Source organism: Pipra filicauda, unplaced genomic scaffold (assembly GCF_003945595.2).
Source record: "Pipra filicauda isolate LSUMZ 115617 unplaced genomic scaffold, ASM394559v2 scaffold249_size1133689_pilon, whole genome shotgun sequence".
Classification (NCBI taxonomy): domain Eukaryota; kingdom Metazoa; phylum Chordata; class Aves; order Passeriformes; family Pipridae; genus Pipra; species Pipra filicauda.
Window position 1 is genome coordinate 249,525 of NW_024104364.1, and position 25,030 is coordinate 274,554.

At 51.2% G+C, this 25,030-nt stretch overlaps 3 protein-coding genes across 5 annotated transcripts in view; all 3 read left to right on the forward strand.

The window, feature by feature from the left end:
• Window positions 1-19,815, forward strand: part of LOC114001238 (AMP deaminase 1) — a 37,654-nt gene extending 17,839 nt beyond the window's left edge. For 2 of the 3 annotated variants that reach the window (XM_027746241.2, XM_027746242.2), the window contains exons 2-19: window positions 1,043-1,942; window positions 3,477-3,625; window positions 4,144-4,256; window positions 4,624-4,791; window positions 7,576-7,672; window positions 8,389-8,433; window positions 10,546-10,733; window positions 12,810-12,919; window positions 13,393-13,462; window positions 13,798-13,875; window positions 14,630-14,770; window positions 15,420-15,568; window positions 15,955-16,132; window positions 16,464-16,505; window positions 17,445-17,550; window positions 18,414-18,653; window positions 18,932-19,018; window positions 19,569-19,815. In XM_027746241.2, the coding sequence (XP_027602042.2) occupies window positions 1,164-1,942; window positions 3,477-3,625; window positions 4,144-4,256; window positions 4,624-4,791; window positions 7,576-7,672; window positions 8,389-8,433; window positions 10,546-10,733; window positions 12,810-12,919; window positions 13,393-13,462; window positions 13,798-13,875; window positions 14,630-14,770; window positions 15,420-15,568; window positions 15,955-16,132; window positions 16,464-16,505; window positions 17,445-17,550; window positions 18,414-18,653; window positions 18,932-19,018; window positions 19,569-19,600 (2,772 nt within the window). In that variant the 5' untranslated portion in view covers window positions 1,043-1,163 and the 3' untranslated portion in view covers window positions 19,601-19,815. The remainder of the gene's footprint in view (window positions 1-1,042; window positions 1,943-3,476; window positions 3,626-4,143; window positions 4,257-4,623; window positions 4,792-7,575; window positions 7,673-8,388; window positions 8,434-10,545; window positions 10,734-12,809; window positions 12,920-13,392; window positions 13,463-13,797; window positions 13,876-14,629; window positions 14,771-15,419; window positions 15,569-15,954; window positions 16,133-16,463; window positions 16,506-17,444; window positions 17,551-18,413; window positions 18,654-18,931; window positions 19,019-19,568) is intronic. The other variant, XM_039381941.1, reaches the window with a different exon arrangement.
• Window positions 19,816-20,167: 352 nt separating this feature from the next.
• BCAS2 (BCAS2 pre-mRNA processing factor) lies at window positions 20,168-23,101 on the forward strand. Its single transcript, XM_027746282.2, has 7 exons — window positions 20,168-20,289; window positions 20,366-20,458; window positions 20,828-20,898; window positions 20,994-21,155; window positions 21,859-21,909; window positions 22,460-22,540; window positions 22,675-23,101. The coding sequence occupies exons 1-7, from the start codon at window positions 20,197-20,199 to the stop codon at window positions 22,802-22,804; spliced, it is 681 nt and encodes a 226-aa protein (XP_027602083.1). The 5' UTR covers window positions 20,168-20,196; the 3' UTR covers window positions 22,805-23,101.
• Window positions 23,102-24,266: 1,165 nt separating this feature from the next.
• The window catches only part of TRIM33 (tripartite motif containing 33), a 34,611-nt gene continuing 33,847 nt past the window's right edge, over window positions 24,267-25,030 (forward strand). The window contains exon 1 of the mRNA XM_027746258.2: window positions 24,267-24,693. Within this exon, the coding sequence (XP_027602059.1) occupies window positions 24,267-24,693 (427 nt within the window). The remainder of the gene's footprint in view (window positions 24,694-25,030) is intronic.

The following is a 25,030-nucleotide window of genomic DNA, read 5'->3' on the forward strand; positions in this document are numbered from 1 at the left end:
CTGTAGGTGCTGGGTCTGTACAGCCACCGCAGTTCTCCCTGGTGGTTTCACCTGCCATCCTTGCTGGAATATCTGGAGGATGTTTGCTGTATCCTCTGGATTATATGCTGGGATAGTCTCAAACATCACAGCTCCTGTTTGTGCAGGCTCTGCTTGGGTAGAAGAAGCCAGAATGTTCCTTTAGAGTGTCTTCTCCTCTGCTGATCTTAATACAGGGCGATTTTTCTCCTGAGCATGAGAACTCACCAATTTCTTCTGCTTGTTAAAACTTTCCTGGCTGCAAACCACAGGCTGGGCACCACTGCCCTCCCGTCTCTCTGACGGCAAATGTAGGTCAGGTGTTGACAAACAGAACATCAGGCAGGTTTTTACTTGTGTTGTGCAGCAGGAGAGCAGTTCTGGGAGGAGGGTGCACTCCTCCAGAGTCGGGCTCTTCTCCAGCCATCACAGCTGTTCTCGTCCTGTGTGAAGCTGCAGTGTCCTGCTGCTGCTGCCTCTCTGGAGATGTGGTTCCCTTTCTAGAGAGGTGGTGTTTCATGTCCTGCTGTGTCTCTGCTGAGTGGAGAGCTCACAGTGCTGCAGGGGTTTGGCTCTGTGCTGCCTGAGGTGCTCTGAGCAGTGCAGAGCATCAGGAGGAACTGCCTGGGCTGTGCCGGTCCAAGCAGAGGGGCTGGCTCAGGTCCACGCTGCTGTGTTCCTCTTCCATGAAATAATTTCCTTGGGTTTGGACCCTTGGGATCCCTAACTGTGTTTTGTTCCTGTTGTGGTGTTTTGTTTGTTTTTTTAGCCGGTGAGGCCTCAACTTCCTTTCATTAACCCTCCCAAATGTGCGCTGCACAAACAGGCTTTGTGGGGAGCGCGCCCTGGAAGCCCGTCCTGAGCATGTGATTTGGGTTGGAATGTTCTTCAGCAACTGCCAGGGAGCAGCTGGAAGTTCTGAAGTTCATGGGGGCTGGAAGTTCTGAAGTTCAGGGGGGGCTGGAAGTTCTGAAGTTCATGGCTGGAGCGCAGCTGATGGTTCCTGTCTCCCTTTTGTCCCCAGGTCGCGCGAGGAGGCAGCGCTGACGCCCGGGGGCTCTCCCACAGCGCTGGGTGTGAGCAGGACACAGCAGGACCTGGCCAAGGCTGGAGATGGGGTGTTTGTGAGCACAGTGGCACCTGCCATGCACCCAACGAGCTCTGTGGACGGCACCTTCTCCCGCTCGGCCGTGCAGACCCTCTCCCGCAGCCACTGCCGCAACATCAAGCAGAAGATCTCCCAGTGGGAGGGGAGGACACGGGGCTGCCCCGGCAGGGAGAGGCAGCAGCCAAAGGACTTTGGGGTGAAGTATGATCCCAGCTGCAATGCTGTATCCAACGTGAAGCCAGAGCACACAGAGAAGGGCAGGTCCAAAGATCCAAAGAGCCTGGGGTTGGACTTCAGGGAAGGTGCACGGACCTGCTTGCAGACTGGTGGCTGTGATGGCCCAGCTTCCCAAGCCAAGGGGAAAGGACAGGGGCAAACAGGCTTCCTGGACCCAGGGGTGACACTGCCCCCAGGGAACTTCTATACCTCACAAGCTCTGTGGAGGAGAGCAGATCCCCCTCTGCCTGGCAAAGCCCCTCCTGTTCCCCTGGACCTTCAGAGGAAGCGAGGGGGCTCTGGCTCCACGGAAAAAGAACTGAGAATCAAAGGAGTGGACTCTCTCTGCGGGGCAGAGAGGAGCTTGAAAAACATTTACTCTGAGGTTGAGGGGCAAGAGGAGGATCCAGCTCCTGTCCCACCACCCAAACCCTGTAGGACTTTCCGCTACCTGGCAGAAAAGGGTGCTGGTGGTTGTAGAGATTCCAGTGCTACCAGGGAAGTTCCCCTGCAAAAGCAGTGTGGAAGGGACCTGGTGTCATCCTCCAACAATCCTGAGAAGAGAATGGACAGCAGGAGGATCAGAGGGAGAGCCCAGAGGTACATAATTCACCTCTCATGTCTGAAACGTGTTTCCTTACCTCAGTTTCTCGATGGGTTTAAGCAGCTTGCTTGCCACGATACCCTTGTGGAGGTGCTACTACTGCTGATGCCTCTGCTGAAGGGGAGAGGATATTCCTGGATGAAAGTATCCCCTTTCCAGCATTGTGTGTGCACTGCTTTTGCTGCTGATAATCTTGCCAAGAAGGCCACAGGCTCCAAACAGGTGTCAGCCCCACACCTTAGAACAGAGTGGAGTGACAATATGCTGGCCCCAGGGAGACACCTGCCTGCTCCCTGCCTGCTGCTCTGCCCTGAGCTTGCCCTCAACTGCAGTTTGTGGATTGCAGACTGGCTTTCTGCTGGGGCACTGTGGCTGCTGAGTATTTGGCTTTCCTGGGAGTGAAGGATTCTCTTGCTGCTTAAAGTTGAAGAGCGTGGGTTCCCCTGTTGCAATAAGTTTGGCTGTTTTTCCCTCTTTCCCGTGTGTAAAAAACCTCTGAGGTAGCTTGGTGCTAGTTCTGCTTACAGAATTGGGGCAGCTGTGCTGGAGAAGTGTGCCCGTGACCATCAGGGAAGAGGCTCGAGGTCCTGAAACCTTTCACAGTGGCAAAGTGTGCGGCAACAACCCAAGTTTTCTGGGCTGAATCCTTGCCAGCTCCTTTGTGACCTCTGTGCCATAATTTTGAAATGCCAGCTCACAAATGCATGAACACCCTGAGCATGAGTAGGAGAGGTCCAGTAGAAAGCAGTGCCCTGATTCTGAGCGCTGCTGCAAGTCTGCAAAACGTGTTTTGGGTTCTTGCCTCTCACTTGGACCCTGCTTGGCCATGGAGCCTCCAGCTTCAGTTTTAACTTAAAAACCTTCCAGAGTAAGTGAGTAGGACTCACTTGATGTGCTGGTTTGGGCTGGGATGGAGTTAATTTTCTTCCTAGCAGCTTGTGTGGTGCTGTGTTTTGGGTTTGTGATGAAAATACTGATAACACAGCAGTGTGTCAGTCACTGCTGAGCTGTGCTTACCCAGAGTTGGGAGGGGACACAGCAGGGACAAGCTGACCCCAATTGACCCAAGGGATATTCCAGACCGTGTGATGTTGTGCTCAGCAATAAAAATTAGGGAAAGAAGGAGGAAAGGGGGAGACATTTGGAGTGATGTCACTGTTGTATTTGATGGAGCCCTGCTCTCCTGGAGATACCGAACACCTCCCTGCCATGGAAAATAGGGAATGAATCCCTTGTTTTGCTTTGCTTGCATGTGCAGTTTTGCTTTACCTTTTAAACTGTCTTTATCTCGACCCATGCATGTGTTTTCCCACTTTTACCCTCTGACTCTCTGCCCCATCCCGTGGGTGGGAGCGAGTGGCTGCGTGGGGCTGAGGGGTTAAACCCCAACACTTGGAAATCAGAGTCCAGAGTGGGGCATCCGTGTGCTGGGTGGCCCCAAGGAGGGACCATGCCATGTGTGGACTGGAGACAGCAACTCACTGGTACAGGCAGGTGCCTTTAGGAGAAGTTACACTGGTTTTCCTCCAGGAAATCCTTTGAGTTTGAGGACATCCAGGGCTTCCGCAGCCGGAGGGCAGCCACCAGCTCCCACAGACCTCGGGAGGAGACAAATGGCACCACAGGATCCAGGCTGGTCTACGCACAGTCAGAAGACAACATCTACGAGGACATCATCTGTATGTGCCTGTGCTTCTGGGGGATGCCCTCACTTTATTTAAGGGTTGCAGTTTTGCTGGGGAGGGAGGATGAGGATCCTTTCCAGCCCTTTCCAACTCTGTGACTTTTTAAGTCCTTCCCCCTCTGGGGTTCTTTGTTGGTGTTAGTAACTATCTGCATGTGAAGAGCCTGATTTCAGGTGTCCTGGAAGGTCACTGGGTTGGTCTGTGCTACACTGATGCTTTGCTCAAGTGCTGCCCAGAGATCAGTGTGAACACTGCCAAATTAGCTGCTTTGCAATAGAGCTGCCTTCTCTGCAGGGGTGGAAGTGTTTTGTTCTGCTGTGTCCATGTACAGTTTGCCAAGTTGATGGCAGTGGGTTAGAAGGATATTTGAGTGGTGGGAACCCATCTTAAAACAGGTCTCTCAGACCTGTTAAAGCTTGGCTCATAACTGCACACTTTCCCTGCTAATATTCCTTGCAGGAATACATGGCTTTATCTCCTTTCATAAATCCCCCATCCAATGTTTCTTCCAGGTCCTGCAAAAGAGAACCCTTATGAAGATATTGGAGCACTGCCCTTACCCCTCTGGAAGGTCCCATCTGTCTGGAAGCTGCCCCCTCCCCGGAGCATCAGCAGGGCTCCCAAGGTAGGGTGGGGGCATTAAATGGTCAGATGTTTGCAGAGCCATCCTCATAAGGGCCCTACTTTGTGCTCACCCCCAGCCCCACATTCTCCACTGGCAGTCATTGGTTTTCCTTATTTTTTATTGTTTGTTATTAATGTTATAATGATATGTAATGTAAATAATGAACAGGCATGGCAGGGGCAGTTGATGAAGCTGCCAGAGAGCAAAAGAATAGGAACAAGAGTGTTGGTGAGATACTTCAGTGGGTGGGGTGGGGTGCAGAGTTTGGTAGAGCAGATTGGCCACCTGTAATCTGACTCCTTTGACTCTGACCTTGGACCAAAGCTTGATCTCCTGCTTTACCATCTCTTCTGACTCTGTTTTCCAGCCTCCCCCAAAACCTGCCTTCCTCAGCCGCAAGTCTCTTGAGCTGAAGCCCTCCCAGCCAAGTTTCCAAGGGAGGGTGGTGAAGGACACCTCTCTGCCCGTCACCCTGTCCGAGTGGAAGCTGTTCCGAGCAGTGGAGGCTGCCAGCAGGAGAAAGAACTTGCCCTGGGTGAGATTGAAGCGTGAAATGTTGTTCTTGTGTGGCATTTCAAACTCCTGCTGCATTGTAAGTGCTTTGTGAGTGGTCACAGAGCTGTTTGCCTGGCAGGTGGGTGCTGCTGTGTGTGTGGACCAGTGACTCTGCTCATCCCATTCCCTCTCCAAGTGGCAGGGCAGGTGTTTGGGGGTCAGAGGGCCAGTTCTAGCTGGGACAGTGGTGGATTTGTTGGCCAAGAATCGACAGAGAGAGTACTCAGTGTTGACCTGGAAGTCAGGGCTGTGTGTGACTACAGGCTCTTCCTCCTGCTTTGTCATCTAAGCCTTGTTCCCAGTGTTTCCATGGAGTGTAAGGATGCTGGTTTTGTGCTCTCTGGGAGCTGAAGGGGCAGTCCTGTACCATGGTGTGTGGATGTTCCCTGCTCCCAGTGACTGCTCAGACTCATCCTTAAGTTCTCACTGCAGGCCCTGAGTTATTGGGTGGCTCTGGGAAGCTGGGCCCTTGGTTCCTTGGCATGTTGGCTTGGAGGTCTTGACTTGGCATCAAGAACAGCTGTTCCATGGTCTAAAGGTGAAGAGGAGCAAACAGGGATAAGTGCATTTCACAAAGCCTTCATACAGTTGTCCCCTCTGGCCTCTCCCTCCTGCCTGGCTGCAAAGGCCAGAGGACTGAGAAAGGCTTTAAATCCACCTTCACATAGAGGACTGTTGTAATTCTCATTTGATGCCTTGGGAACCTTTGTAGATGCTTGGATTGGTTACCAGCTTGTGTCCCTCAGTGATAGAATGCAGCATGTGCTGTAGAAGGAGAACTGCAGCTTCCACTGTGGTGGCACTTTGTGCATGGGACTCAAATCCCACTTGTGGTAGTGGCAAGGACTTAATTTTGCCACTTGATTTTACTTTTGGTAAAATCATTTCACTTCTGCAGATCTTTTTTTTCTTGTGAAAATCACATGTCTTTGCTCAGATTGCCCAGGACTGTGAGGTAGAGTTGGACAGCTGCAAAAGCCTTTTCAAACCTTTAAAGTGCTTTGGAGTATCAAGTAACTCCTGTCTGTGCTTCTAAACAAACTGTAGGTCTGGAAAATCAGGAAGGAGATGGCAAGATTACTAAAATGCTGTGATGGAGAGTATCTTTCATTTGGAGAGGGAAAATAAAACATTCTCCAGAAGCAAACCTATTCCAAAAATCTGGTAACAATTCACATGCAGGAAGAGCATTTGATTCTCTTTGCTCCTGAGGAATTGAGCCAAGATTGCTTGAGAGATTGAGAAAAGGACTGGAGTCTAAATAGAGAAAAGCTTACTTTTTGCTTGAGAAACATATGGCTGCCCTAAACACACCCAGGGTCTTGTACTGGTGACTCAGCTGCACAGAAATCAGAACAGAAATGGAAATTCTCTAGGTAAGGCTGGATGAAAGGGGAAAGAAGGCAGATTTGGCAGGAGAAGCACTGCTTTGTGCTGTGGGCTCTTTGTTCCTTGCTGCCTCCTTGTGCTGGGAGGGCTGGCTGAGGCAGAAAATGGGGAGAAATCGGCTGGAAAAGAAGAGCTTAGGCCTAGTTTGCTGCGCTGGGGATGAAGGCTTGAGCTGAAAAACAGGTTCTCTGGAATATCTTCCTTTTTATGTAGTATTTGTGGTGACAAATGGCTGGGCCCCACCCTCCTACATTCAGTTTAACGAATTCTTAACTTGAGACAAGAATGAACTTGACCTGCTCCCTGCACCCAGTGAAAATCCTTCTTCACATGAAGCAAGAGCCGCCTTTGATGTTGGGAGCCAGGGAGCCCCTGTGGCACTGCATTCCTGGCAGGTGAGGGGCAGGTCCAGGGCAGCCTGTGACAGGGTCACAAAACTTGTCAGGACTCTGCTTTTAGGGGTGCTGTGACCAGTAGAGGAAGATTAACAGAGTCAACTCCAAGTGTCTAAATGCTGACCCTTCTTTCATGGCTGTAGCTTAGTCTGCGTTGGGCTGTGTTTTTTTCCAACCTTTTTCTTCCAGTGGATCAGGTCTGTGGTGTCCCTGCAGCACAAACCCGTTATTATGTCCCACTCTCTGTCTTCACCCATGCAAAAACCACAGAATCCCAGAATGGTTTGGGTGGAAAGGCTCCAAAAGCTCATCTCATTCCACCCCCTGCCATGAGCAGGGACTTTCCACTAGACCAGGTTGCTCCAATCCTGTCATTTTAACAAACTACCCTGGAACAAGGACTGTGCTTGGAGCAGCCTTGTTCTGTGCCCGACTTGTGCTTTGGGAAACTTCTTTGAGCTGACATCCAAATGCAGCAGCAAACTTAAAAAACAACCCCCCCAAAAAATGCTCCAAGGTACAGTGAGAGAGCCCTGCTCTTCCTGGGCTTGGAAAGAATTGGGATGCTGGAGAATGTGTGGAATTCCGAGTCCTCTGTGGTGGAGGGGTTTTAAGATGCTCTTGTAAGTGCCTTTGCAGTTGGCTTTTAATAGAAAATGGAGATGTGATGCCAGACAGTTTGTCACTTCTGCTGTTTGGTAAAGGAAGTGTGACAGTTTCCAGAATGTTGCACAGTTTGGTGTCAGCTTTGGGTTGTGCTCACAGGAACCCCTCTGCTGCAGCAGAAATCTGTGCTCATTTATTCTGCAGTGAGCTGGGCCAGAAGTGCTCCAGCCTCTGAGCCAGGGTTCCTGCCAGGATTTGGGCAGCTTTTCCCAAGTGTTGTGGTGCTGGATTAGGGCTGTTGGGCTCCATCTGGTTGACACCCAGACCCTTTTCTGGACCCTCACATTAACCTCTGATTCTGCTTTGGATTTCAGCTGGTACTGAAAATCCAGGAGATCTTTGATTCCAAGCGTGGAAAGAAGAAGGTGAAGCTGCTCAGTCCTGCTGGGAGAGAAGCACCTCCAGTGAAAGGTATTGTGGTCTCCAGCACCACTGTCTGTGCTATAAAACCTCTTGAGTGGCACAATTCCTGTACACCCTGGCCTGGCACCACCACCCTGTGCTGGGCTGGCACAGCAGTGCTAAACCCCACATCTTGTGGCTGGAATTGAGCTTTCAGCATCACTAGGATTGGCAACACTTGCCTAACCCAAGTTTAACACTGTCACAAGTGGAAGTTTCTGAGCCTGAAGAGCTGAGCTACTGGATAAAAATGCTTTTTCAAAGGAGCAGAGTAAAGCCAAAAATTCCTCAGAAAACCACTTGGCACAAGAACTACCTCTGACTACTCCACTCACTGCTTTTGTGCCTCTAAAGCGATATTCCTGTGTTGTTCTGGTTTTGTAGCCGTAGTGTGTCTTTATTTATAGTACATTCTGTTCAGCAGCTCTGCAAAGTTTTATAGCAGTATCAAATAAGCCCCTGGTTTCTGCTCTTTGCCTGTGTTCAGCTGACCTTCAGGTCATTTACTGACAACAGTGACTTGATATCAGCTCTGCTTTTTGAAATTCACTGTTGTAACACATTTGCCAGCACCAGCTGCCCTTTGCTGGTGCTTTGGGCAGGATTGGTGGGCAGCCCTGAGGGATGTTGATCTGATGAGTCTCGAGTTGTCTCTCTTTCCCAACACTGGGTGTTGCCCATCTTCTTTCTGCATGGCTAATAAGTGAAAACTATGTGTGTTTCAGGTGAAACCAGTGGGAATGAAAGCGATACGGAAAATCAGCCAAAAAGTGAGTGAATCACAGGGGCTGGTCCTGTCCCCACAGCACTGCACCCTTGGCTAAGGCTCTGATGGGATGAGCACAATTAGTGGTGACTTCTGCTGAGACAGAGAAAGGGAACCTCTGAGAGCTTCCCAGCTCCAAGGCTGGGAGCTGCTGCTGTGACAAATGATGCCTGAACACCAGAAAATAACTCTCTGAAACTCTTCTGAGTATTAGAAACAAAAAGCACTCATTTATTTACAGCAGGCTGGGTGCTCGGGAATCATTCCCAAAGGAGGGAATTACAGAGGTTCTGCAGTTTTTATACTGCAATATCTAGACATTACATCATCTGTTGCACCCACTTCCCAAATCTCCTACAATACCACCTTTGCCCCACCCCTGACACACCTCCCGAATTTGAGTCAGTGGTCCTGAAATGACCACTCCTTCATCTTCCTCTTGGTCTTCCTCATCATCTCTGTCCTCCCTGCAATGGATTCAAGGCCTCTGGGTAGCTTTGACTACTTATATAAAGTAGTGGGACTCTGTTATGTGTCTTTTTTAGTACATTTCTACAGATGAGTAGCTCTTCACCTTGCTGAAATCTTGAAATTCTTCACAAGGAACGTTAAACAGCATTTTCAGAAATCTTGTACGAAGGTACTTAGCGAGCTAAAAGTAATAATGAGCTCTACTAAAACCTTACATAATATAGATTTTTAAGGCATCACAAACCAACCTCTATTTCTGCCACTTCCCATGAGTGCTGGAGGTTTAATGCCATTAATCTGCCCGTCACAAGAGACAGATTAATTTTGGGGTTGGTAGAGTCACACTTAACTAAAATGTGTCTTCTGGGAGATGGTCCTTGGTCAGCTTTACTGCCAACACTTGAGCTTATTCCCCCCCTAATTCCTTCCCTTGGTTCTGTTTTATACAGTGCTGTGAAATGCCCTTTTCTCTGGGGAGAAGTCACTTGGGTGTTTGTCTGGTTCCACAGCCCTGAGTTTGATCACAGACCCAAACTACAGACTTGAAACACCTCCTTGGTTTTGGTTGATGTGGTGAGGCCCTGGCACAGGTTGCCCAGAGAAGCTGTGGCTGCCCCATCCCTGGAAGTGTCCAAGGCCAGGTTGGACAGGGCTTGGAGCAACCTGGGCTAGTGGGAGGTGTCCCTGCCCATGGCAGGGGGTGGGACAAAATTATCTTTAAGGTCCCTTCCAACACAAACCATTCTGGGATTCTGTGAATTGTTTTAGGAGTTTCATTTGCTTGGAGGGAAAGATAGAAAAGGCCTTAACTTGGAACAAATAATGAAGTTCCACTTTTTTATGGTAAGGAGAGTAATGGAGAGTGAAGAATCTCTGCAGAAATACAGTGATTGAGTCACTGCCTGGTTTGAGAGTTGTTTGAAAGTGTCTGGAATGTGTCACGGTGCCTGGGCCACAGGAATTTCTGACGTCGGAGTGCTGTGCCTGTGCTTGTGAGTCTGTACTGCCTGTCAGGACACCCCAGCCTGGAGGTTTCTTGGCCAGGAAACTGGCTCTGCCTTTCCTGAGTGCCAGTGCTGCTTTAGAGTCGCTGCCTGGCAGTTACTGGTGTTTACTGGAGCCATTACCACAGTACATCACTCCGAGGTGCATGGGAAGGACATCAGGGGCAGCAGGAGAATGCTGGGTATTGGTCAGGAGGGATTTGCAGAGCTGCTCCCTGTCTGAGTCATGGAACTGTTGAGGTTGGAAAAGACCTCTGAGGTCATCAAGTCCAACCATCAACCCAGTGCCACCACCACGTTCACCACTAACCCCCGTCCCCAAGTGCCACATCCACACGTTTGATGAACACCTCCAGGGATGGTGACTCCCCCACTGCCCTGGGCAGCCTGTGCCAATGCTTTACAACCCTTCCTGTGATGAAATCTTTCCTGTCATCCTGTCACTTGTCACCAGGGAGAAGGGCAGCTCTGTGCTTGAGGAGCTTGAGGTGTCCCGTATCCCGTGGAGAGAAGGAGGGATGTCAGGCAAATCCACCCATCTCTTTTCCCCCTCTAGAGATGACGATGAGTCCTCTTCTGTGACCTGCAGGTGTGTGGCAGTGACACCCACGGGCTGATTTGGGATTTATTCCTCCCTCCAGGTCACCACAGGTGCCCACGGCAGGTCCAGGCAGCCTCCAAGAGGAACCCGCACTACCAGACCTTGGAGAGGGATCTCATAGAGCTGCAGGAGCAGCGGCTGTTTGAGCTCTTTGTGGTGGTGTCCCTGCTCAGGAAGCCATCTGAGGTGACCTACACACCACAGATCATCCAGCAGTTCCCCAGCAAGGTAGGAGCTGCTTGGAAACCTGCCCACAAAACACACTCAGCAGCGTTTCCCTTCCTAAGGATGGGATACAGGCTTGGAATGTGAAGCACCTTGCTCTGTCACAGACCTAATGTATGGCACTGGGAGGTTGCTGAATATATTTCTTGGTAATGAGCTTATTGTCTTTTTTGGAACTAGGAACTAGGAAGGCTCCTACTTAATTCAAATTTCCTGGAAGTATCATAAATCCACACAGGATTGTGATACCTGCTGAGGCAGGCGAGGGAGAGGAAGGGAGTGCATTGCTCTATTCCCAAAGCTGGCAGGATCTCATCCTGGCAGTCTGATCTGTCAGCAGGGAGTGAAGCAATTTGACTGGTGGTGCACAGGAACTGGAATCCCAGGGCTTTTATGCTTATTGATGCTATTTTGAAAAAAATAACAATAAAAAGGCAAAGCTGTGTGTACCAACCCCCCAGCCAGGGGAGAGCTGTGGAAGTTGAAGTGCTGTAGCTACCACAAGCCATTTGAAATAAGCTGTTCAGCCCAGGTGGGTGACAAAATCAGTGTGTGACTCTGAGTTATGGCTCAGTGTACACGGTTGTGAAGCTGAGATGGAGCCTTGATGCTTCTGTGGTTCCAGATTGAAATGAATATTCAGCTGTCACTGCCTAGGCTTGTACTGCTGCCTTCCACTGAAACCAGGACAAAGATAGGAATTCTGGCTGTGCTGCCAGGAGAGAGCCAGAGATCATTAAGGAATCTGCATGTCATCCAAATAGGAGATTCCTTGAGGGGGGGTTATGTGGGACCCCAGCAGGACCCACAGTGTCCCACTTCCAGCTACCTAAAGGATTTATGGACAAGTAACTCCCGTGTCTTAAATGTGTGAATGCTCTGGATTCACAAGATGGATAAGGAACTACAGCCAGAAAGAGTGCACAGTGTTAATTTAGTGGGTAGAACTTAAAATACATGAATAATACTTGCTAAAAGTGCAAACTTGAGGGTGTTAGGGGAAAAGAAGGAATGTGGCAGATTTAGCTGCAACCTCTCAGTCTGTCCACTGCCTTTGGGAAGGGCACTGCAGGGCTCCTCTCCTGCTGCCCCAGCAGACAACCCAGCTCTGCCATGTGGCTCTTTACTGGCTTTTGTAAGTCACTGACACAACAAATTACTTTCTCAGTATTTATTTATTTTCTGCTCAAAATAAAGTGTTTTGATGAGTGGCTTATGATGGGACACTGTCATACTGGGATTTTGCAGGAAAGATTGCCAAGTAATTATGGAGGTGTTCTGATTACAGACCTGCCTCCCTTCTAATATTAGCCTTGCTTCCAAGTAATCTGCTGTCACCCTCTTCTTTGGGCTGTGTGCCCAAGGACATCAAAGCTTTTGTACAACTGTTACTCTGTGAAAATGCTGTTCTGTTTTCCTAATGTTCCTTTGAGCTGTCACAGCTTGGGACACTGGAATAGCCTGGATGTGCTGAGTGTCTAAAACCAGCTTTACGCCATAAACTTTTCACTTCTCGGGGGCATTTCCTGCTTAAATGTGATCTCTCTTATTTGAACACCTTCCTTTTGCCCTTTCTGGGCAGTTTTGAGTATGGAGAGTTGGCCTCTAGTCTTTGAGGGATTTGATTTGAACCCACACGTGGTGGAGCTGGAATGTGTGATTCAGAGACACTGTTGTTGCACTCGAGTTATGAGTGATCTCTGCACATCACAGGCTGAACACATTCCTGTTCCTGTTAGTGTTTTCAAATCTCCTAGGGATAGAACCAAGGCAGGCTGACCCAGCCATCATCTGGGGGTCAGTTCTGGCTTCATTCCCCAATAAACTTGAGTGCTTGTAAATCCTTACTGTGTTCTTACCAAGACCAGCTGGGTCGTTTTACAAAGGTCCAGTCAGCAGGAAAAATGCAAGAGGGAACTGGGAATCTCCTATATTCAGAATATATTCTCCTGTACCTGTGCATTAGTTATCTGATGGATCAGCATTTGGAAGTGTCAGGAAGATGCTTTCTCTGTTGTTTTAAATGCTGCAGCTGTGCACCAACTTCAGTGACTTCAAATGCATGTGTTACCCCTCCAGCCTGAACATCCCTTCAGACAGTCAAAGGATACTGAAGAGAGGCTAAAGGTCATTCCCAGATTCTGCTTTCCAGATCCCAAAGACTGGTTTCCTGCATCAGACCTTAAAAGGTAAAGACTGGGTTTTGAATGCTTGTGCCTGAAACAGGCACTGCTGAGAGCTTTGGTGTGTGCCAGAGGAACTGCAGCCAGAGCAAGGGAAAATGGGAAAGGCTGAATCCCCTGTGCAGGGGAAGATGAGGTGGGGACGTGGGCTCAGAGTTCTGCTTCTGCCCAAGCACTGTCTTTCCTTTAGGGAAGTTTGTGACATCTGTCCAAAACCAGCTGCTGGGGCTGGAAGTGCTTCTGCTGCTCCTTGGCTGAATGGAGAAGCAGCTGGGAAGGAGGAGAGCTGGAATAGCTCAGTGAGAGCCCATGGGCTGCAGGCTTTCCTCCTGAACAGAGCCTGGAGTCCTTGCTAGCCACAGCCAGGGATCTTCAACATGACCAGAAGGAGAATGGCTTTATTTTGTGTGCTTTGTCAGTGTCTTCTCTGAGCTGTGTGGTGAGTTAACCCTGATTTAACCCTGCCTTTTGTTCCCCAGTGAAACGTTCTCCTTCGTGCTGACGGGTGAGGACGGCAGCCGCTGGTTTGGGTACTGCAAGAAGCTCCTGGTAAGGGTCTGTGTGTGGGCTGGAGGGTACAGAATGCATTGCACAGGCACAGTCAGGTGCAGGACATGAATCAGAGGTGGTTTTCCATGTGGGGTGTGCAGCCTGTGCTGCTGTGGAGGTACCAACCCTTTAAATGCAGCGGGTCATGGTAATCCCCAGAAACAGTGAAACGGGCTCTGGGCATGAAACAGCTCCTGAAGCTGGGCATTCCTCAGGAATCTTATAAGTGTAGAGGGAAGTGCAGCAGAAGGAATTCTGTGAATGAGCTGCAGTGTGAGGGCTGGGTTGTTCATTGCACCCCTGTTCTCAGCAGAGCTGTTGCTGTTGCCTTTCAGCCAGAAGGGAAGGGGAAGCGCCTGCCCGAGGTTTATTGCATCGTGAGCCGCCTGGGCTGCTTCAACCTCTTCTCCAAGGTGAGCTGGGGACAGCCTGTCACCCGAGTCTCTGACAGCCTGCAAGCTCCAGGAGGATGCTTCTGTCAAGCCTAGAATTGCTTAGTGACTGCAGCTCATCCCCTGAGAGTGGGGGTTTCTTGCTGCCTTTGCTTTGAGAGGGAAAATAAAATGATTCTAGTGCAGAGACTTGTGAGCCAATACACAGGTCCTTCAGCAAATACTGTCAGGAAGTGGCTTCTGATACCTGGTGTTGTTGAGGGTGCTCCTTCATCCTCTTCTTCCATGACTTGGAAATGGAAAATCAGTTTGGGAATGGGGTAGATCTCACCTTGTTTCTTGTAGCACCATGAGGTGGGGAGATAAAGAGGTGAAGAATGGGGAAAAGTGCTGCAGGTAAAGGGCAGAATAATACAGGGGTAAACTTTGATGAAAGCTGATTGTGATTGTTGGAGCAGAGAGTTTCTAGAACAATGTTCCAGGACGGTTTCTTGGGGAGGGTGGTGGCATGTTGCTCCTCTTACTCCTCTAAATAATGAGAATTTATTGCTACACACAAGACATTTCCTTCCAGTAGCAGGAGGCTGGGGAATGGAAGAGTTGTGCTCGCAGGAAGCTGTTCCTGTTTGGTTGTTCAGGCACTTGAGAGGGGCTCTCACAGGGTCCCAAGCGAGGGGGAAGAGCTTCCCCATAGCCTGGAATGCTCAAAGAGGGGCTCCCACCTCCCCTGGCTCACCAGCAGCAGTGAACCGGTGCCCCACGTGTTTTCTTGCAGATTTTGGATGAGGTGGAGAAGAGGAGAGAGATGTCCCCGGCCCTCGTGCACCCGTTCATGCGCAGCGTGATGGAGGCTCCGTTCCCTGCCCCGGGACGCACCATCACCGTCAGGAGTTTCCTGCCCGGAGCAGGGGATGAGGTAACAGGGATCAGGATGGGCTTCCCTCTGTTAGTAGGCTCTCTGGGACACAGAACCTCTTTGCAAGCTGCCCTGCAGTGATGCTGCCTGTAAATATTTAATCTGAGGAAAGTGCTCTGAAGTCGCAAGGGAGGTTGTTACAGAAGCCAGCTTTCTGTGGAATCCCCTACATTGGAAGTGATTCCCTGCTTTTTAAGGAGGAGCTGTTGGGGAGTCCTCTGTGCTGCACCAACTGCCTGGGCCCTAGTTAGGATCATAAAATATCCTGAGCTCGAAGGACCCACATGGATCATCCAGTCCAACCCCTGCACAGGACACCCCAAAATTCCACCCTGTCCCTGAGAGCATTGTCCAAACACCCCTGAGCTCTGGCAGTCTTGGGGCCATGACCACTGCCCTGGGGAGCCTGTTCAGTGCCCGACCACCCTCTGGGGGGAGAACCTTTCCCTGATATCCAACATAACCTTCCCTGGTTATGTTCCAGCCGTTCCCTTGTGTCCTGTCTCTGATCACAGAGAGCAGAGATCAGAGCTGCCCCTCGTGAGGAAGCTGCAGCCCCTGATGAGCTCTGACCTCGGGCTCCTTTCTGCAGGCTGAGGGGCAGCAGCTCTGGGCTCCCCCAGCACTCTGTGTCTCCCTCACCCCTCAGGTGATGGAGCTCTGCCGCCCCTTGGACTCTCGGCTCGAACACGTTGACTTCGAGTGCCTCTTCCAGTGTCTCAGTGTCCCCCACACCATTCGGGTCTTTGCCTCTCTCCTGCTGGAAAGGAGGGTCATCTTTGTGGCTGACAACTTAAGGTAACAACTAAATGTGAGCGAGTAGTTCATTCTGAGGGGTACTGTTATTGGGTACTGTTATTTCTTCTGCCTTTGGGCCTGTTCCATGTGCAAGCGTCTTTACTTTTTGTAATTAGTTGCATTTGAAAACCTTTTGCACTTGCCACACAACGTGTGCATGCTTAGATTTTGGAGTAGGCTGTTTACACAAGAGGAAATATGTCTACTTTGCCTTTTTAGTCTGGGTTGATGCTGGTTTAGCTCCCCATAACTGACTTTAAAAGTGGGTGCACGGGACTTCTGCTGCTGCACACAAACACTTGCCCTGAGCGTTTCTAACCTGTGGCTGGAGCTGAGACCTGAAGGAAACACTGACAATCCACCCTGTGCCTCTCTCACCTTTCCAGCACTCTGTCTAAGTGTGGCCACGCTGCTGTTGCAACACTTTACCCCTTCACCTGGCAGCACACCTACATCCCAGTCCTGCCAGCCTCTATGATCGATATCGTGTGCTCTCCGACCCCGTTCCTTATTGGCATTCTCTCCTGCTCCTTACCACAGCTCCAGGACCTGCCCATAGAAGAGGTGAGAATGGGGTGAGGGACAGTGTCAGTGGGATGAGGTTGCCCCCTCTGGAATAATCTCTGGATTCTGTCTTAATATAAACTCAAACATTTTGAGAAGTTGGTGAACTTGGCAGACACCGGTCAGGGTGTTCCAGTGTTATCGAAGATAAATAATGTCCACTGTTCTTAGAGACAGGAATATTCACTGTTCTTAGACACAGGCTGCAGTTAGGCAGAACTTGTGTGACAGGACATTTAAAAAAAACAAAACAAAAAAAAGAGTTGGGTTTATTTTCTGTACAGCAACATACCTGGTTACGAGTCAGTGTGTTTTGTACATCTTTCCTCAGGTTCTCATTGTTGATCTTTGTGCCGACAAGTTCTTGCAAGAGGTGAGTGAAATAACAGTGCCAGTCACTCATGCCAGGAAAAGGCATCAATGAAAGAAATAAAAACAAGCACTCAGGATAAGCTGGTGTTCGTATCTAGACTCCAGTGGCTGAAGAAATACCTTGTAATCCCTTTGGACTGACAGAGAAGGGAACAGGCTTAAAAATCCCATTTGCATGATATGGAGAGCTCTGCATAGCCAAAGATGCTGCTTGTCTGAGCTGAATTTAAAAATGGATACCTGGCTTATTATGTGAAGGAGATCACTAAGATCCTCTGCTGCCTTCTGGCTGTCTCTCCCTGTACTTGTTCTGTAAAATACTTTCTCCTCTCTCATCTAGGTGAGGTGTGTTTGTTGGTTTAGGTTGTTGTTTTCCCCAGGAGTGATAATCTAGGGAACAAATTATCACAGTTCACTCCACCTAAAGTGCTTCTGCATCACCAGACAAGGACCTACAAACTGGGATATTTATTACTAGTTCAGGAGGATATTTGCTTCTCCTTTCCCTCGCCTCACTGTCCTGTTTTGCATTGCAGCCTGCAACTGGAGAAAGGTATTAAAGGATTGGGGTTTTTTTAAAACCCCAATTTTTGGGGGTTGAGACTTGTCATATTTTCTCAACAGACTTGTTGTTGTTTGTTGTTGTGTGTTTTTTCACTGCTGAAATAAGCCTGAGTCTGTGTGGTGGCTGTAGCACGTGTTCTGTGTTGGCCAGCTGTGTGTGTGACTTTAACAGAACGTGTCTGGAGGGTGCTGAGCAAATATTTTTCATTTCTGTGGCTACAAAACAAATACATTGCTCCACCAAGATCCACCATATCCCAGGGTAACTCCCCTCCAACTGCTTTAGGCACGTTATGGATATTTCTCATCTGTTCCCTGGTTCTGCTGATGATGGATCTAACACAAAAATCCTTCCTTGGCCAATTTTTGTCTGTAGGTATCAGATGAAGACGAGATCCTGCCTCATAAACTCCAGGCTGCACTTGTACAAGTCTTGGAAGAACGAAGTGAAATCCTGTCACATGGGCAGGGTGACACACAAGGTACTTCTGTGGAAAATTTTCTGTGGAAAAGTGTTTTCCCATTAGCAGATCTTTATAGCTGCTGTGGAGTTGGTACAAAAATGAGCAAATGGGAATAAACATTAAGAAGGGACATTTTAGCTGTTTCCCTGTGATCCCACTGAGGACATCTTGCTTGTGAACGTGTGAGAAGTTTGGTGTGCTGACAGTTGTTCCTCTTTTCACAATCAGTATGTGCAGAGCTGTAGTTTTCCTTGGGCCAAGGGCATCAGTTCCTGTGCTTTGAGGTTTTTTTGATTTTTCTTAAGTGGCAGAGACGATGCTTTTCTCAAACAGAGAGTTTCTGTACTTTAGAAGGTACTCTGACAGATCATTTTCAAAGCTGGACTGATTTATACATAATCCATCAGATAAGGAAGTGTGAGAGTTTTAAAAAGCATTGGATGGCTGCAGAGAATGGCATTGTCAAATGATGTAATTCCATACACATGAGAAGTAGCAAAGTTAGTTTTCCAGTGGGTTTGTGTTCTGTAGTTTGTCTAATTCTTTAAGAGAATTAAACTTAGCCTGTTATGAGCTGTCAGCATATTAGACACGAGATGTTTGGCAGGAAAAATGGAATTCTGAATGCTTTAACTACTGAAAGGCTTTAGAATTGAACCTGTCCCAGCTGCAGCACAAAGCTGACATGGGAAATAGAATATTTGAGCTGTGACCTGTTTGATATCAAAGAGTCATCTGAGATTTCACAGTCTGAGACAGCCAGCCCAAAAAATAACTGAGGTCACTGCTTTCCTAAGAGCTAAGAAGGACCTAAGAGCTGCTTCTCCTTTAGAAGAGGAATGACCAAAGTGATGGGAAATCCCTCTGTGTCCTCCTCACAGGGGACATGACTCTGAACTCGCTGGTCTCTGAGGCTTTTGTGCAGTTCTTTGTGGAGATTGTCGGGCACTACTCCCTGCACATGAACGTCACGGAGAAGGGGGAGCGGGTGTTCCAGCGGGAGCCCTTCCGCAAATCCCACGTGTCCCGCAACGTGCGCCACTTCCTGCAGTTCTTCATGGAAACACAGATGTTTGCAGGGTTCATCCAGGACCGGGAGCTGAGCAAGAGCGTGGTCAAAGGTAGGTTTGATCTTTCTTCTTGTCCTGGAAAGTTGTCCTGTTGGGATTTTGGCATATGGGATAGCCCCGTTCTCTTCCAGTTACTCAACAAAATTCATCTTATGAAGCAAAGAGTTGTTGCATCTCTCCTTTCTGGGCTCGATCCTGCAGGTTACAGACACTACATGCAGGATTTCCTTTCATAACCTTGTTAAGCACAGAAGATGCCACATGGTAAAGGGTGGAGTAGCTCATGTAGAGGAGTGATTTTTAATTTTTTCGGATTTTTTTCTCTTTAGGCCTTTTTGAGGTCCGTGCCTTGGAGTATTTGGAGACTATTCCAGAGACGGAACGAACTGGAATGAACAAAATCCTTCGCAGCCTTGGTAAAGGGAGACCCTTGATTTTTGTTGAATTTTAATTTTTTTAATTAATTTTAGCTATTGAATAATTAATTTGATGCAAAGGAGAGCAGGGCCCCTTCTTTGCCTTGTGCACTTGTGTTCCTTTGTTTAGATTTGCCCCTTCAGGAGATGCCGAACACTGTGCAAGATTTTTCTTTTATTTTTAAGCAAAACATCTTTATCTAAAGTTTGTGAGAGGTGCTGCTCTGGGGGATGTACAGGCTTGATCCTTAACTGTGATCCTGGCTGAGGACACACTCAGAAGTTGTGTCTGTAGCAGAGTGTGGCCATGTGTGACTCAGCCAGATGCTCCTGGCGTGTCTCCAGCTCACAGAATCATGGAATGGTTTGGGTTGGGAGGGACCTTAAAGATCATCTCATTCCACCCCTGTCACGGGCAGGGACACCTTCCACTAGCCCAGGTTGCTCCAAGCCCCGTCCAACCTGGCCTTGGACACTTCCAGGGATGGGGCAGCCACAGCTTCTCCCCACCCTCACATAAATCTCCTAGAGCTGTTTTTTTTCCCCGCAGGCAACAAAATGAAATTTCTCCAGAAGAAGTGACCGGGCGCTGCTGCGGGACAGCGGCGGGACCGGGGCGGGGGAGCCGCCGGGCCCTGCCCGGGGCCGGGCTCCCTGTGCGGGGCGGGGGCTCCGTGTGTGTGTGTTTGTGCTGGGTTAACAGGCATCTCATGGATCGAGATCCAGCAGACGGATCGAGATCCAGCTCGCGGATCAATAACCAGCTCGTGGATCAATAACCAGCTCACGGATCCAAACCCTTCCCGTCTCTCCGTTCTTTGCGGGGCCGGGCGGGGCGGGGCCAGCGCACGGGGCGGGGCCAAGGATGGGGCGGGAGGGGCGGGGCCAAGCCGGGGTGGGCGGGGTCTGGGCTGGAGTCAAATCGGGAGAGAAGGGGCGGAGCCGGACTGGGGGGGGCGGGGCCTGGGGCCCAGGACCGAGAGGGGCGGGGATCTGACTCTGAAGACGCGTGGTCTGAGTCAGGAGGGGCGGGGTCTGTGACTGAGGGGCAGTAGAGGCGAACCGGTGGGGCGTGGTCTGAGCCTGGAGGGGCGTGGCCGGGCCGGAGGGGCGGGGTCTGCTGACGGAGCCGAGGGCGGGCCCCGCGCACGCGCAGAGCGCGCGCGGCCGCGGCCAAGATGTCGGGCCCGGGGCTGGTGGCCGGGGACGTGGTGGTGGATGCGCTGCCCTACTTCGACCAGGGATACGAGGCGCCGGGAGTGCGGGAGGCGGTGCGTGCGGGGCTGGGGCGGTGGGCGCGGTGATGGGGCGGGCGGGCCGCCCCGCCTGACGCCCCGTGTGCGCTAGGCCGCGGCGCTGGTGGAGGAGGAGACGCGGCGGTACCGGCCGACCAAGAACTACCTCAGCTACCTGCCCGCGCACGACTACAGCGCCTTCGAGGTGAGCTGAGGCGGCCCAGCGCCCTCCATGTGCCGCCTGTCCCCCCCACCCCGTACCCTCTTGTGTCCCCTCCTATACCCCTCTCATGTTCTTCCCCTAAACCTTTCTTGTCTCACCAAAGCCCCTCTCGTGTCCTCCCCCCCAACCCCTCTCGTGTCCTCCCCCCACAACCCCTCTCGTGTCCTCCCCCCCAACCCCTCTCGTGTCCTCCCCCCAAAGGGTGTTCCCCCCAAAAACCCATCTCCTGTCCTCCTCCCCAACCCCTCTCGTGTCCTTCCCCCAAACCCCTCTCGTGTTGTCCCCCAAACCCATCTCCTGTCCTTCCCCACATTCCGACTGGATCCCCCTTGCCCTCTGGCTCCCCCCCAGACGGAGATCATGCGGAACGAGTTCGAGCGCCTGGCGGCCCGGCAGCCCCTGGAGCTGCTCAGCATGAAGAGGTGAGTGAGCGGTGCCCGCCCCAGGTGAGCGGTGCTGGCACAGGAGCGGTGCCCCCGGGTGGGGAACGCCCCCAGGTGAGCGGTGCCCGTTGCAGGTACGAGCTGCCAGCCCCGTCCTCGGGGCAGAAGAACGACATCACGGCGTGGCAGGAGTGTGTGAACAACTCCATGGCCCAGCTGGAGCACCAGGCCGTGCGCATCGAGAACCTGGAGCTCATGTCCCAGCACGGCTGCAACGCCTGGAAGGTGTACAACGAGTAAGGCCCTCAGCTGAACCCAGTTCTGAGCTGAACTGCTGTGTGTTTGTTGTGTTTTCCTGTGTGAGTCCTGCAGGGTCTTTGGAGTATGATCTGGAATAGTTCAGGAACATAGTCTCCCTGTGAGAGCTGTGAGTGCAAGAGGAGGCCGATCTGAGGGAGAAGCAGCCCTCTCTGTGGCCAAGGAACAGCCCGTGTTCTGATACATCCCAGTCTTGAATTTTGTGACTATTGGTGATAATGGACTTTAAACTGAGGAGAACTAAAGGGACTAAAGATAGAGAAAGAATAATTCAGTAGTGGAAATAAAAGTGAACTTACTACTCGTAAAGATGAACTTGCTCAGCCTGGAGCATAATAAAGCTGCTGCAAAAGCCATAAAAAGGTTGTAGGGGTATTGCTGCAGGAAACACCAGGGCTGTTTCAGGCAGAGAATGTTAATGCTTGTTTTTGAGAAGGGTTGGCTCAACCTTAGATAAAGGAGTAGGCAAAAGAAATGCAAAACCCAGCTCTGAGAGAAGGCAAAGGGTTGCTTAGCTCTGGAGAGAGGGAGCAGGTAGAGGGTCTGTTATCCAGAACAGTGTGTTTGGGTTGCACTGGCTTGTTGTATCCTTAACTCTGGAGGGTTAAATGTCAGGTTGAATGACATTTTAACTCAGCAACTGTGTGGTTTTCTAACGCTTTGCTTGCATTCTGCCATCAGACACCTGGTTCATATGATAGAACAAGCCCAGAAAGAGCTTCAGAAGTTGAGGTGAGTCATTCATGTTTCCACGCTGAAATTGGATTCATACTGAAATTCTTCTCCCAGGCTTTACAAAGGCTGGTGTATGTGCTGCTGCCATGATCACAGGAAAAAAGACTCAGTAATATCAATAATTAAGAAATGTGACCCTGCCCTCCCCAAGCAGTTACATTCATAATGCCTGTTCTACTGAAAGTTCTGTGTTTCATTTGGTTTGGTTGGCTTTGTCTTATTATATCTGAACTTCTACTCTGGATTGTGGAATTCTCTCTGAAATGTAGTAATGGTATCTTTTCACTGTTGATAGATTTCTATTTAGTGTGCAGTTGTCTCTGCAAAGACATGTTCCCTCATGTTGGACTTGGCCTTTTATTTATCTCGGAGTTCTCTGTGAACCCTGTACTGGGATTTATCCATTTGTGTGTTGTCATTACAGTCCTGGCTGCACGAGTGTTTTCCGGTAGTACTTCTAAGGATTAAGTATATTTGGAAATTAGCAACAGATAGTAATGATTTTAAAGAAATGAGGATAAAACTACATAGATCTTTCTCTCCCCAGGAAAAACATCCAAGATCTGAACTGGCAAAGAAAGAACATGCAGCTCACAGCTGGGGCCAAGCTACGGGAAATGGAATCCACGTGAGTATCGAGAATTCTTCTGTTAAACCCGTTCCTGTTGGTGTCTCTCTGCTTTCTTAGTTGTCTTTGATTTTTAAACCAGAGGACTGTTGAATAACACTTAAAGGCTTTTTTTTATTTCCTTTCCCTTCCAGGTGGGTGTCTCTTGTCAGTAAAAATTACGAGATCGAACGAACTATTGTGCAGCTGGAAAATGAAATCTCACAGATCAAACAGCAGCACGGGGAAGCAAACAAGGAGAATATCCAGCAAGACTTCCAGTGACTTAATCCTGACTGTCTCACTGCAGCATGTGTTAAAAAAAACCAGTTTGAAGATGCTGTGTTTTTGGCAGTTGCGTGAGGTTACACAAGTTTCTGTTCTCATTGTTTCTTTTCCTTGTTTTAAATTCTAGGAGGAGGTAGAGTGGACTCAAAGTGTCCCGTTTAAATGACTTATAGGCACAGTTAAATGTACTGTGAATTGTTTCAGTGTTCATATACCCAGAGTAGGAGCTCTTCAGAAAGCCGGTCCATGTTTTTGCGTTTCCCCCGTGCCTTTAATAAATCTTGGTTTGCTATTTGTGTGGTTTGTGCTCCACATTCCAAGGGGGCCTGAGAGCTGTGGAGGAGGGGGCTGTGCCAGGGGAACCCCCACATCGCCCTGGGAAAGGGATGGGTGTGAGCTGGAATTTGGGGCCAATGGGAATGAGCCAACCCAGGGGCCCTATCCTGGTGCTCTGTTCCCTATCCCAGTCTCTCATCCCCCATTCCTGGTTCTCTGTTCCCCATCCTGGTGCTCTGTTCCCTATCCCAGTGCTCTGTTCCTCATCCTGGTCCATTATCCCCCATCCTGGTGCTCTGTTCCCTATGCCAGTCCATTATCCCCTATGCTGGTCCATCATTCCCCATCCTGGTCTGTCATTCCCCATCCTGGTCTGTCATTCCCCATCCTGGTGCTCTGTTCCTATCCCGCTCCATTATCTGCTATCCTGGTCCATCATTCCCCTTCTCGATGCTCTGTTCCCTATGCCAGTCCATTATCCCCTATCCTGGTCCATCATTCCCCATTCCTGTCCATCATTCCCCATCCCGGTGCTCTGTTCCCTATCCCGGTCCATCATTCCCCATCCCGGTGCTGTGTTCCCTATCCCGGTCCATCATTCCCCATCCCGGTGCTCTGTTCCCTATCCCGGTCTATCATTCCCCATCCCGGTGCTCTGTTCTCTATCCCGGTCCATCGTTCCCCATCCCGGTGCTCTGTTCCCTATCCCGGTCCATCATTCCCCATCCCGGTGCTCCGTTCCCTATCCCGGTCCATCGTTCCCCATCCCGGTGCTCTGTTCACTATCCCGGTCCATCATTCCGCATCCCGGTGCTCTGTTCCCTATCCCGGTCCATCATTCACTATCCCGGTCCATCATTCCTCAACCCGGTGCTCTGTTCCCTATCCCGGTCCATCGTTCCCTATCCCTGTTCGCGCTCTCCCGGGGCCGTTCCCTGTGGGCGCGGCCCTTCCTCTGCTGGCCCCGCCTCCCTCCGCCGATTGGCTGAGAGACCACCCCCACCGCCCAATGGCGTCTCACCCCGGGGGGTGCTGTGCCCGCCCCTCGTGACGTCACCGGCCACCTCCCCACCTCCGCGTCGCCGCTGCCGCGGGAGCGCGCGGAGGGGGGCGCGCGTGCGCGGCGGCGGCGTGCGGTGACGCGGAGCGTGCGCGGAGCGGGGTCGGGTTCAAAGGAGGAAACATGGCGGAAAACAAAGGAGGCGGCGGCGGAGGGGACGCGGCCGCCGAGGCCGCGCCGGGCGGCGGCGGCGGCCTGGACCCGCCCTGCGCCTCCCCGTCCGCCGCCGCGCCGCCCGAGGAGCGCGACAGCCCCGGCGCGGCGGCGGCCGAGCGCGGCGCCGGCGAGGCCGAGGCAGAGGCGGCGGCGGGGCCCGGCGCGGCGGCGGGGCCCGGCCCCAGCCCGGTGCCGCCGCTGACGCCCGCGGCGCCGGGGCCCTTCTCGCTGCTCGACACGTGCGCCGTGTGCGCGCAGAGCCTGCAGAGCCGGCGGGAGGCAGAGCCCAAGCTGCTGCCCTGCCTGCACTCCTTCTGCCGCCGCTGCCTGCCCGAGCCCGAGCGCCAGCTCAGCGTGCCCGTGCCCGGCGGGGCCAACGGCGACGTGCAGCAAGGTGAGCACCGGGGGGGCTTTCCCCGCGGGGAGCGCCCCGCCGGCAGCGGGGTGTCCCGGGAAGGAGCGCGGGGTTTTCCCGGTCCCCGCGCGGGCAGGTCCGGCCGCGGCCGCAGGAGCTGCCGGTGCCCCGGTGCTGCTCGGGGGCTGTTCCGTGTTTGCGAGCGGCCGCTGGAAGTTGGGAAGTTGCTGGGATCGAGAGTGTGAATCGCGTTCCGTGGGTTTTCAACACACGTGGAAGGAATGGAGCTGTTGGACAGGGCCCAGAGGAGGAACCAGGATGATCAGAGGGATGGAGCAGCTCTGCTGTGAGGAAAGGCTGGAGAATTGGGGTTGTT